Below are 12,309 nucleotides of genomic sequence, written 5' to 3'. Positions count from 1 at the left end.
TTAAAATGGAGTCGTTTTGACTCCTCAAAATGGAGTAGTTTTGAATCATTTGTACCCAGAAAAATACATAATGATTTGACATGAAACTAACCACTCGATTTTATCAACTTTACTTTTTAAAATAGTTTATGTAATATGCATGTCGATGGACTATAAATTAGGTTTAGTTTCGAAACCTTGATGCAATAGGAAATAGAAAACACTCTCTTATCTTTTAGTTTTTGGTTATGACGACTAGAAGCGGACAACTTGTGCAACTACCATGAATGTTTTGTTCCTAAAATCCCGATCTTTCTTCTTCCCCGTGCCATTTGGAAAATCAACGTTAGAGTTTAATCAATCTCTCTCGAAAACATGAAAGAATAAAAGTAAGGATTAAAAATGCCTATAACTATAATAACTATGTATGTAGACTTTATGCAATTCGGTTCATTGGTCACTACATATTCAAATTTTAAATAAATAAAAAAATCGAATTATGTTAACAAGATTTTCTTGGGTACAATAATCTATGTTGTTGGTGCGATCAGATAGATTATTCGCTCTACGTTGGTACGTCAAGTTATGTCATTAAGTACTCCAATTTCTCTATATATAGAGAGTTGTAAACCAAACCATAAGCCAATTTCACAAGTCGAAACACAAACACCCTAAAATTAGGGAAAAAAAGATAGAGGACGAAATGTTTTATTTCGTACTTCTCCCTCTCATATTGCTTCTTTTGGCTTACAAATTCCTCTCCTCTAAAACACACCATTTCAATCTCCCTCGGCAACCACTGTCACGTCCAGTCGTTAACCACTGTCCTCCAAAGAGTACGGACCAATCTTCTCCCTCCGTTTTGGCTCGTGTAGTAGTATATCTTCTTCTTCCCTCGCCCAAGAATATTCTTCACCGGCCAAAAACGACTTTGTTCTCTCAACCGGACCCTCCAACTCACCGCCAACCACATCGCCTATGATAGAGAGCGGAAACTTAATTAACGAACAAGAAGCTCACGATCTCTAAGGGATCTTGGTTTGCGACCTGATCTTGTTAACAACGACGGATTGACGTTGAAAACAATAGGATTTGAGAGTTAACACATAAGCTTTTAGGGTTGAGAATCTTTCTCTCAAGAGTCAGGACTATACACAAGCAAACTCTTTAAAATATATATCTCTATTCAATAATCAAAACTCATCCATTCTACAACGCAAGGATCCTTTATATAAGAATCGAGAAACAAAAAAACTAATCCTAGTCTCTACAAAATTGATACTTATCCATTTAATAAACAAAGCATAATTAACATAAACTAAACACCATAAATTGTCTAACACTCAGAAGCCCAATATGAGTGTTCACTAAAAGTCTTATATTAACCAAGTATGCATTGATCAGCCTACAACCACACAACCATTGGAACCGCTCCTTGCGGTGATCAGTGTCGTAACCTCCACCGCATTTTGCTCCATAGAAATCCTCTCTTCTCACCGCTTCTACAACTTCCTCCACATCCGTTAAGATCTTGCTAATGCTCACACACTCACTTCGATGACACAAGCCGTTTCACTCATATCGAACTCGAACCGCTCTTACCCGATCTAACGTTCAACAACATAGTAAGAAAGGTAGGGAGAAGATGTTAACAACAGGAAGAAACATAACTGTTCAAGATGCTCGTGTATGATATCGCCGTGTATAGCGGCGCGAATCATTCCGGTGATTACTTGCCGGTGCTAAAACTGTTTGGAAAGAAATACGTGAAGGAGGTTAAAGCTATAGGCAAAGCCACAGATGAGATTTTGCAACGTTTACACGATGAGTCTATTAAGGAGAAGCTCAAGTCAACAGAGAACAAGCCAAATCCTCTGTTCCAAGCAGAGTCTTCCCAAGCCAAATCCTCTGTTCCAAGCAGAGTCTTCCCAAGCCAAACCGATGGATCGTGATGTCAAGCCCAACAAGATTCAAATCACATCTGAGCCCACGAAGCCCAGTCAGCAACAGTCATCTTCTCACACAAACGACAAGAGAAAGGAAGCTGCCGATAACAATGCCGTTGCAAAAGGATAGCGAGTGAGCTGTGCATTTGTACCAGAGATAAAGACAAACAACAAGTTTGACGCTCTCAGCTCTCTATCGCATGATGACATCTGTCAAGAGCATTAGGGTTTTACATTGTGTATAAATAAGAGGATAAACCTCATGTAATAGTTAAGAGAGAACAAAGGAAATAAAATCAAAACCTTTCTCCTTCAACCCTTGTTTCTTTCAGAGTCTAGAAGCTAAGAGATAGAGAAAGTAACGCAATGATTAATAATTTTCTCACGTTACAAAAACAAGAACCTGATGGTAAATTCTCCATATTATTATTCTACTAGAAGGTGTCCAGTGGATTTGAAATTAATAAAATAATATATGTAAATACTTTGTGACTAAATATACATTAAAAATGTTTTGCTACTTTTAAAAAGTTTAATCATTAATATATTTAATATTAAATCAATTTTTTTGTTTAGATTGAATAGTTGTTTTCAAGGCTAATTTTTTATATTAATTATTTTTTGAAAAATACTTAAATTTCTATTATAATTAATTTTCAAATGCAACATATGATCATACATTTTTGTTAAAAAATAATGATTAAAAAAAATAGACAACACAAATGAAAGTAGTGATATGGTATAGAAAGATGATTGGTGAATATGTATTTAAATTATCTGATATTTGTTTTTTTTGGTGAAGTTTAAATTATCTGATATGATGATTGGTAAAAACATTTCATTCGATATTATATGCATAAGAAACAAAAATCGTATTTTTTTAATTGAGGATTTATTATGAGTTTCATATTAAAAATTAATTCAATTATATATATAGAGTTCAGATAAAATAATATATTTTAGTTAAGAAGATGCAAAACAGGCCAATAGTGAGATAGTGATATATATATATATATATATATATATATATATATATATATATATATATATATTCTTTGAAATGATAAAATTATTAATCAACAAAAAATAGTTGATTTACAAGCCATGAAAAATAAATAACTCAGATTGTAAAATGTAAACTATTGAATACCATAGACGACCCAGAACCACCGTTGGAGAAGGTTTGGGATCATGGGCTGATGTGTAAATATATATTTACTTTAATTTAGTTAACTATTTCCTCAAATTAAACCTTTCAATATTTAATGATTTAATTTTCATTAACTTCACTTTGCTTATCCTCCATCACTCAAATTGTATTTTTTTTTATGTTAAATATGTTGGTTAATTAGAGCTAAAATAATTTAATCTTCCATACAATAATCTAAAATTTTTACTTGATACTAAATAAAAAAGAAATATATAATTCTGTCACTCTAAAAAGAAAAAAATAATCAAAACACTCATAATGAAATTCTAACCTACACTTAATATCATTTCAACCATAATGATAGTTTAAAATGCTCCACCACTCATTTTTACTCTTAACATAGATAAATTCACTAAAAATCATATGTAAATACTTAATTCTTACAATAAGTAAATAATAAAATTTAAACAATTAATAAATTATAAAAGCTTCATCATCCTACTACTCCCTCTATTTTAAATTAGTTGTCGTATTAGAAGTTAAATTTATATTAAATTAGTTGTCGCTTTGTGTTTTCAATACATATTTATGACAGATTTTCCAATTTTATCTTTGCTGTTCTAGCTGATTAATTGATGATATCAAATAAAAAAAAAACACATTAACTAAGGGTAAAACAGAATTTAAATGTTTTCTTAAATTGTGTGAAAAAATTTTAAATGACAACTAATTTTAAAACGGATGGAGTATTAAATTCTTAATTTGAATATTAATTAAATTTAATTCACAGCAAATGTTAATACTTTTAATACAACTATTCATTTTGGAGTTATGTGTTAATTAATTCAATTCTAAATATGTAACTAGAATAAAATAAAATATTTTAATATAAGAAGATGCCAAGTGGCCCAATAGCCAATTTATAAAAAATTTTTTACTGTAACTTAGTTAACTCTTTTCCCAAAAAAATTTTCAACCGAATGTTATAAAGTTTGATATTGAAGCTATATAATACACTTTTTAAGTGATTCAATTTTCATTGATTTAAAAGTTTTGCTTATCCTCCATCACTCAAATTGTTAATAATTTTTTTTTTAAATATCTAAATAATATTATCATCATTTAGTTTTCCATATAATAACCTAAACTTTTTACTTGACATCTCTTACTAATAAAAGAAGATCATTGAGGCTTCTAAAGCAATCCACATCAGCAATCTAAAGAGTTCCTAAAATCATGCCACATCAGCCATTTACAATTTTTTTTATGGATATATTTTTCACAATCACCATCGATATCGTTTGATACTCTTCCATAAACGCTTTGTATCCTCTCTCAGATATTTCTAAATCCAAACGGCATCTTAAATTGTGAATTGAAGCGTCATGTGATTCCTCTTAAAAATCCAGAATGACTAAAGATTCAAGTATGTGACTGCCTTATCTCCATCAGTGCTTCATCTTCTAAGTTCAGGTAATCTCCCTTTAATAAGGTTTAGGTTACGTTTGCAATCTTTTTTTGAATCCCAAATTATTTGGTTGAAATTTGATCAAGCTGATGCCAATGGTTTTACATTTCCGTTTTACCTTAAAAATCAGGGCTTTTGATGGAATCAATTACATCAAAATTGAAAATTTAACAAAATGCAGGACAGTTCAATGCTAGACCTTTTGGCTTTGATTCATTATCAAAGGAGTGAAAGTGGGATTTATTGTTTGTTAGAACTTATATTTTGTTTTGGTTTTGGTTTTATGTGTGTTCGTCAAGTAACTTAATTCAAGGTTTTTCTTACTCCAATTTATCTAAATTCAGGGCCTTTGATGGAATAAACTACATCAAAATCGAAGATTTGTTAAAATGCAAGACGGTTCATTGTTCAATGCAAGACCTTTTTGCTTTCATTCGTAAAGAAGGAGTGAAAGTGTTTGGCTTTATTTAATTTTGATTTTGGTTTATGTGTGTTCTTCCTCAGGTATGGCTGATGCTATTTATATCAAAGGCGTCGCTGTCACTAAGTATAAGAGGTGCGGTTTATGAAGCACGATTATTACATTTGCTTTGGTCAGTATAAAATTCATAGAACAAGATTGATTTGTATTACATTTTTTATATAGGTCTGCTGTAAAGGTCTCAGAGGAGTGGCCATCTAAGTATTCAAAGTTCTTAGTCCAGGTTGAGAAAATTTTAAGTTTTTAACTGATCGCGAACCCGAAAATGTGCTTCAATGAGTTATGATTTTGTATACAGCTTGATGATGGTCTGGAGCTTTCCATTACTGATAAGAGGAGATTGGCCAAAGTTCGACTTCTAGCTAATGTATAAATGCATAACTCTTAAGTTGCTTTTCTTTGTTAAGCTTCTCTGTTAGTGAATTGTTTATTTATGTTTGCTATCACAGCCAACATCTGTGAGCCCAATATCAGAGCTTCATCCGAATGCATTGTTGGAGCCTATGACAGTTGAGGAATTTGCAGCAAGCTTAGCTAAAAAGAAAATAACCATAAAACCTCTCCTACTTGATCAGGTTTAGAATTTAAATTCATTTTCTCTCACTTTTATGCATCTTTCAACTCTTTCTTGTCCTTACCACTTACCACAATTACTCGAACTTTGCTATATGACATTTTAAATACTACACTAACTGGTTCTTTAATCAGTATTATAGTATAGCTCCGCAATTAAGAATCAAATGCTTATGGTACAACACATTGCAGCTTAATTATCAGCTTACACTTGGCTTAAGCTAATAACGAGAGTGTTGAAGTAGAAACAGAACAATAAGAATTGACATGGGTAATTCTCCTATAGTTTCATATCTTGTGTTTTAAAGTTGATTCAAATATGCATACATGTATAGATACACACATGTTTCTTATGTTATCAACACATTTGCTGCAACAATGATTTAACTATGACTTAAGTACTACCTTCGTTGCTATATGGGTCGTCTAGCTATCATGTTCCCTAATTTTTCAACACACTACATATTTTTTAGTTGCAACTCTGTAAAGGTTCTTGGCTGATATCTTTTTAATTTTCTCACATTTTTCCAGCCAGGCTATGAACTTGAAGACAAAAGGGAACATAACAAAAAAAAAAAATTGAATGCATATGATATTGATATTCTTCCGTGAAATCCAGCTTCTGTCTTAAAAGTTATTGACTTTCTAAATTAAAGGTCTCACACTCTCTTCTCTAAACTCACTCATGGTCAATGATTTTTTGGAATCGCAGAATTTTATCACCTCCGTAAAGGAATTTGTCTACGGATATTTACAACGCAAATGATGATGGACATTGACCTTCACCAAATTGTACATTGAAGAGCAGCCAAATCTGTGAGGGTGAAAATTGGAGGCAGCGCTAGGTTCATAAACTCAATCGATATAATAGAATTAGGAACCAAAACGAGGATCAAGGGCTAAAATTAATCAAAATAATAGTACATAACCAAATAAATTGTACAATATAGTTTTTCTTTCCATTAAAATGTTTAATACACCATGATTTTTCTGATGTATATGAAATAAATTAATTTTTTAAAAGAGTAAACTAATTTTAAAAGTGGAAGCCCTCTTGGTCCATTGGTTGATCAAAGGTTAATTAATGCTTCTACACCCAGAGGTCTGAGGTTCGATGCCCAGATACTGCGATTTATTAATATATTTGCAGATTATTGGAGGCAAGTGTGCATGAGATCTCCAGCGATGTACAATTTTAGCCGTTCGCCAGGATTCTAAGCAGAGAGTGAAGTGTCCATCAAGAGCATGAAGAAGGAGGTGAAGGAGGTGAGCATGAAGGAGGTGAAAGAGGTGACGTCTGTCGTGGATCTAATAAGGGTCGGAAGGAATTGTCAGTTGTAGAATCGTCTATGTAACATTTCTCATAATTTGCAATAAATAATAAATCTAGAGGAAAAAAAACTAATTTTAAAAGTAACAACTGCCAAATATATATGCCGGGCGTAGCCCGGATTTCCCCTAGTTATATAAGAAAAGGCTAATACTACATGATATTAGTAATGAAAGTAAATATAAATGTGTTATTGTAAAATGAGAAAATAACCTAATTACTTAAAATAATATTCAAATAGCACTATGTAATGTGATGTTTTCCATAACACAAATAATTCTATTGAAATCTCTTAATCCCCTACAAAAAAATAGTTATATTGAATATATTACTAACATACACAATTAATATCATTTCAACCTTAATTTGTCATTAGAAATACTCCACCACCTATTTATTGAAATGCTATAACATAGATAAATTCACTAAATATATATATATATATATATATATATATATATACAAATTTTGAATTTTCTATTAAGTAAATAATCAAACACAATAAATGTTAATAATTTGAAATGCTTGACCAACCTCACTATTGGATCTTTTTCGACATGATTTCTTCCGCCACTCCATTCTTGAAACATATGATTTAAAATAAAAATGATGTATAATTAAACATAGAAAATAACATAGAAATCTACCATGACACATACATGATAATAACTTAATGAGATACTAAATATAAAAGATATCCTCCATAACTCAAATTGTATATTTTTAAGAAAAATAATATTAATTATATCCATTATAATAGTTAATTATTAGTGTTTGATATGATACTGTAAAAACTTCGAACTCGAAGTAAAACTCAGAAGCACTTTGTATTGTGATGTTGTCCCCCATTAAAAAACTTTTAAAAAACTTGTTACATAATTGAAACTGTGAAATTAAAATAATATATAATATTTTTGATTTTAGAACTCTATTAGCTGTATTAAACAAATTGTTATAGAATTCACAAAATTATATTGTATTTATTAATTAAAATATGATGAATAGTAGAATGTGCGTCTTCCTATTTATAGGAACTCTGTGTTTTTTGTTATGTAATAATGTTATAACTTTTATTGGTTTTAATGGTTGTGTAATTAATATTTGTAATGGTTGGACTCACTAAAACCTACCTACAGCTAAAATGTATTAAAGCATAGTGACAATAATTTAATTAAAAAAGAGCCAACTTTAAGACTTCAAATCAAGATAGATGACGACTTCTTGTCAATCTTTGTGACAATTTTGAGACTATAAGCCTATCATAATGAGTAAAAGATGAATCATTATAGTGGGAGTAAAATATGATGGTCTTGAAAATATTTTTAGTTAGTATTTATGAAGGATAGTTGTGATTTTTTTGTCATCACTTGTGACGATTTAAGAGTATAGTTTTTTCATAATAAGTTACGACATTAAGACGTTGTTTAGTAATAAAATGATTGATTTGAGACAAATCTTTAATCGGTCATTATTATGGGGAAGTGACATTTTTATTATTCATTAACATTGATGATTTAGACTATAGTAAAGAGTAATAAGATTGATACGTGATCAAATTTATTATTGTGATGAAATATTATGTCTCACTAAAATTATTTTCATGTAGTATATAGGTATGTAATTAACGTATGCAATAAAATATTTGTCACAGATGCGGCTGTTAAAAACAACTACAAGAATTTTGAATCTCTTGATTACAAATTTTACTTAAAATTCAAATTCAAATGAATCATTATAGATAAATGTTTGGTTTGTTCATAATGTAATATAATTGGTTAAGAGGACGTTGAATATAATGTTTATTATAATTTTAATTTATTTATCATATTATTTATATTTTAAATTCCATGACAATTTGGGTGTGCAGTATGTGACTAGCGGTTTTTACCGCGTCTATCTTCTATAAGACAAAAGTTTGAACGCGAAAGAAGGTGCCAAAGTTAAAATTAAAGAATATAAAATTTAATAGTTTTGAAAATGTTATTGGCACGACAAGAGCACAGTTTCACTAAGATATAAACACGTCATGATCGTGACATATAATGAATATTTATATTTTACCTTTATCATCACTCAGTTATTCAACATACATTTGGGTATGCAATGAACAAATTTTACTTATTAACTTTAGTTTAATCATGTTTTGGATCACGCATGCGGAACCTAACAACAACCAACAACTCTTTTACCACTCGAATATATATTAATTTTGTTTGATTTCAAATAAAAATTAATGATAATAAAAGTCTGGAGTTGGTTAGATATAATAAACAGAAGCTTCGTAAAATGCATTTTGATATGAAGAATTCCGTTAATACGGTCTTAAGTGCTCTGTGTAAGGGTGGCGAAAAGAGGGAATTTAGAGATTATTATGAGCATGTTAGGGAGGTAGCTAATCGTATGATCCTCCAAGGCCTCCAACGCCACGTACTCGAGGGTTCACCGCTAAGATTCATCCTTCCAGTTTCGAAAGATGTTGATTTTAAGCTTTCTATGGAGTTTTAAAAGAAAAACGATACATCATGTTCTTAGCCATATTCGGCAAGACAAATGAAAAATTTACACACACTGGAAATATCGAGTGGGCTTGGGACAAGATGCCAGATTGAGGAGCATATCCAAAATGGCCACCTAAGAAGAAGAATAAGTGAATTATCGGGTTTGATTGGTTTTAGATAGCGCTCTATGTACTTTGGAAAAATTATGTTTTGTGTCTTCTTCGTTTTACAACCAACTCTGTTTTGAGTTTTAATTTGAATGTTTAGTTGGGCCTAATTAATGAAGGTCATGCTTTCTTTTAAAAATTTTATGTTAATTACATGGAAAATATCTACATGGGTTCTCTATAATTTTTAAATGCTCTTAAGTTAGATTCATGTGATACCTTTAAGATGAACTTATGGAATCAAATGTTTTTTTATTGGCATTGGATTTGAATCGTATGTTGATTCATTGTGTTGAATTAAGTTGGACACGTGAATGTCGTAGGTGCAAAATGAGTACCTAGTCATAGGATATGTATTTCGAGTGAAATTGTTTGAAGATATATTTATTTCTACTTATGATATTTAAGGTTTTCTTATGCATTTGAATTTTCTTAAAATGAATCTGTTTAAAAATCAATTTGTACGGTTTTTTTAGAATTTTAAAATATTTTATTTAAGGTTTTTTTCCTGAATTTAACCTTATTTCACCATAAGTTGTTTAAAAATTATCAAAAAAATTTCCAATATCTAGTCTATATTTAATTTATATTGATATACATAAATATGTAAATGAACAGTATTTAAAAAGACTAAGGCAAGATAATATATTTTTCATTAAAAATAACATAATAAATACTATAATAATAATGTTATGTGAGTGTACTACACCAAAGAGAACATATAAATACATTATAGAAAAAATTCTATATGTTTCAAAAAATAGAAAACAAATAGCATATTTTTGCATATTTTAAACTTATTTCATAATTAATTAAATTATTTTTTTGCTCAAAAATTATAGAATAAATATTATAATTTCTTTTTAGTAAAACGTAATTTGGTCTTTATTTTTAACTTTAAATTATAATAAAATAATATTTTTTGGCGTAAAATAAAATAATACTATTTGGTTGAGCATAAAGTAATTTGGTCTTGATTTTTTAACTTTAAATGATGGAAAAACAAATGTAGAAAATAATTTATTTGGATTTGAGAGAAAAGACACATGTCAAAAAGAAAGATGTCATGTGTTATCCTCTTAGAACTTGGTTTGAAAGGTAACCTTACTTTATTATATAAGATTATCTAATCGAAACACAAAAAAAATTCTTAATGACTATTTTCAAGAACTTATATTCAACAAAATGTTGTTGACTGAGTTTAATGTGTAATTTTAAATAAAATATTTTAGTTATGTTATCGAAAGATAAGTATTAGAAAATCTTTATATAATAAATATTAGTGTTATTGGCTTATCATATTTGACATACTTGTTCATTTGTTATCAATAAAAAAACCACGATATAATGGTACATAATTATGACAATGCAGTTTGAAATGACAAACATAAATATTTTCTTCTTACTTTTTTATATTTTTAAATTTATCCTTTGAACTATTCACTCAAATTAAGAGATCGAATGTAATAGTTAAGATCAAATTCCACAAAGTTCTCAAGTTCACAAAATAGATTATTGGTTTCAAATTAAGCTAAAGAGTAAAGATTGTAATTAAAATAAGATAGCAATTAAATCGGGTGGTAAAATCAATAGGAAAAGAGCTATGTTTAGGGAAATTCTTAGGTAATTCAGAATTGCAGATTAAAGATATTATCAAGATCGTTATTAAGATCCGTTCTCGAACTCGAAATACTATGGTAAAATCAATCAACTCTCGTTGCAAAGATTATCTATGTCTAAATCTAGAATTCCAAATCTCTTTGCTACATTCCTCAATTCAAACAAGCTTTAATTCCATATTAAATTGTTCACAAAATACCTAAACCAAATTTCTTTGTGAATAGTTATTTTGCTTATCTAAGATAGTTTAAGTAATCAATTACACTATCGTGAAAGCTAATCAACCTAAGATAAGATTCTAGGTCATGAATCTAGTTACAGTAATAAACACAATCTAGCTGAAAAAACTCTATTTATTCAATCCTAAATAACCATCAACCTAGCAATTCATCTTCTACCTTTGAAAACCCTAAACCTAAAAAGATAAAAACTAAAACATGGTGAATGAAACAAACATCGTGAATAAAAAAGAGTGTATCAAAGAAATCAATAGAAGAAGTAAAGGAGTTCAGAATATTCTCTAAGGGAGTTCTGATTCTTGTCTCTCAGCTCTCATACAAATCGTTCTAAAAAATAAAGCGTAGTAAAAACAATGACTTTAAAATCCTATTTATCCAAAACATGAAAAGGCTTAATTGCAAATAGATAAAATTTTTGGGGCAAATCTGCAATTGTTCATTAATTTTTAAAATCTCGTGCGAGACAAGGTTGGTGAAACAACTGTTTGGCTCCAAATTACTCCAATACGCCCAAATAAGCTGCATATGTACCTAAGCTCACAAAGTTACTCTTAAAATTCTAAAAAGACTCTATAAATAAGACTTATATTATGGTTAAAAACCATAAAACCATGACATGTCACTTTCTAAGAAAATTATGTTTGTATATTTTGTAATTTTAAATTATTATTATTATTATTATAAAGATGTTTAATAACTTCATTATTAAGTAAAATTACTATATAACTATTACTTCAATGATTAGGTTTTCTGTTCAAATCATATTATGGTAACACTAATAAAATCTATAAATAATTTGCTAATCTAGTTGAATGTGCTATGTTTGGAAGTTTATCCACCATTTTATTTTTGTTGTTA

The 12,309-nt window shown here is 29.3% G+C and overlaps 1 protein-coding gene across 9 annotated transcripts; it reads left to right on the top strand.

Annotated features, from left to right (window-relative positions):
• Positions 1-4,300: 4,300 nt before the first annotated feature.
• On the top strand, positions 4,301-6,615 carry LOC9304571 (formamidopyrimidine-DNA glycosylase). Of its 9 annotated transcripts, none has more exons than XR_002330858.1 (7): positions 4,301-4,548; positions 5,048-5,099; positions 5,190-5,247; positions 5,323-5,391; positions 5,474-5,599; positions 6,133-6,230; positions 6,310-6,615. XR_002330858.1 is itself a non-coding variant. In XM_021020029.1 (7 exons), exons 2-6 carry the CDS (start codon positions 5,050-5,052, stop codon positions 6,207-6,209), a joined length of 384 nt encoding a protein of 127 aa, XP_020875688.1. In that variant the 5' UTR covers positions 4,301-4,548; positions 5,048-5,049; the 3' UTR covers positions 6,210-6,230; positions 6,310-6,615. The 9 variants fall into 9 exon arrangements, 8 of the variants coding, with proteins under 8 accessions (XP_020875688.1, XP_020875687.1, XP_020875690.1 ...); XM_021020029.1 differs by having other exon boundaries at positions 6,129-6,230; XM_021020028.1 differs by adding an exon at positions 4,888-4,956 and having other exon boundaries at positions 6,129-6,610.
• The last annotated feature ends 5,694 nt before the right edge of the window (positions 6,616-12,309 follow it).

This window comes from Arabidopsis lyrata (genome assembly GCF_000004255.2).
Source record: "Arabidopsis lyrata subsp. lyrata unplaced genomic scaffold ARALYscaffold_7, whole genome shotgun sequence".
Classification (NCBI taxonomy): domain Eukaryota; kingdom Viridiplantae; phylum Streptophyta; class Magnoliopsida; order Brassicales; family Brassicaceae; genus Arabidopsis; species Arabidopsis lyrata.
The sequence above is the reverse complement of the archived record's forward strand: the minus strand, read 5'-3'. Positions and strand labels throughout refer to the sequence as shown.

What these genes read in the sequence shown, in the direction of transcription:
- LOC9304571 (XM_021020029.1), top strand. Translation starts at nt 5,050, where the DNA reads ATGGCTGATGCTATTTATATCAAAGGCGTCGCTGTCACTAAGTATAAG. An exon ending in ATTCAAAGTTCTTAGTCCAG is followed by an intron (nt 5,248 to 5,322) that starts GTTGAGAAAATT and finishes TTTTGTATACAG; the next exon opens with CTTGATGATGGTCTGGAGCT. An exon ending in AAGTTCGACTTCTAGCTAAT is followed by an intron (nt 5,392 to 5,473) that starts GTATAAATGCAT and finishes TTGCTATCACAG; the next exon opens with CCAACATCTGTGAGCCCAAT.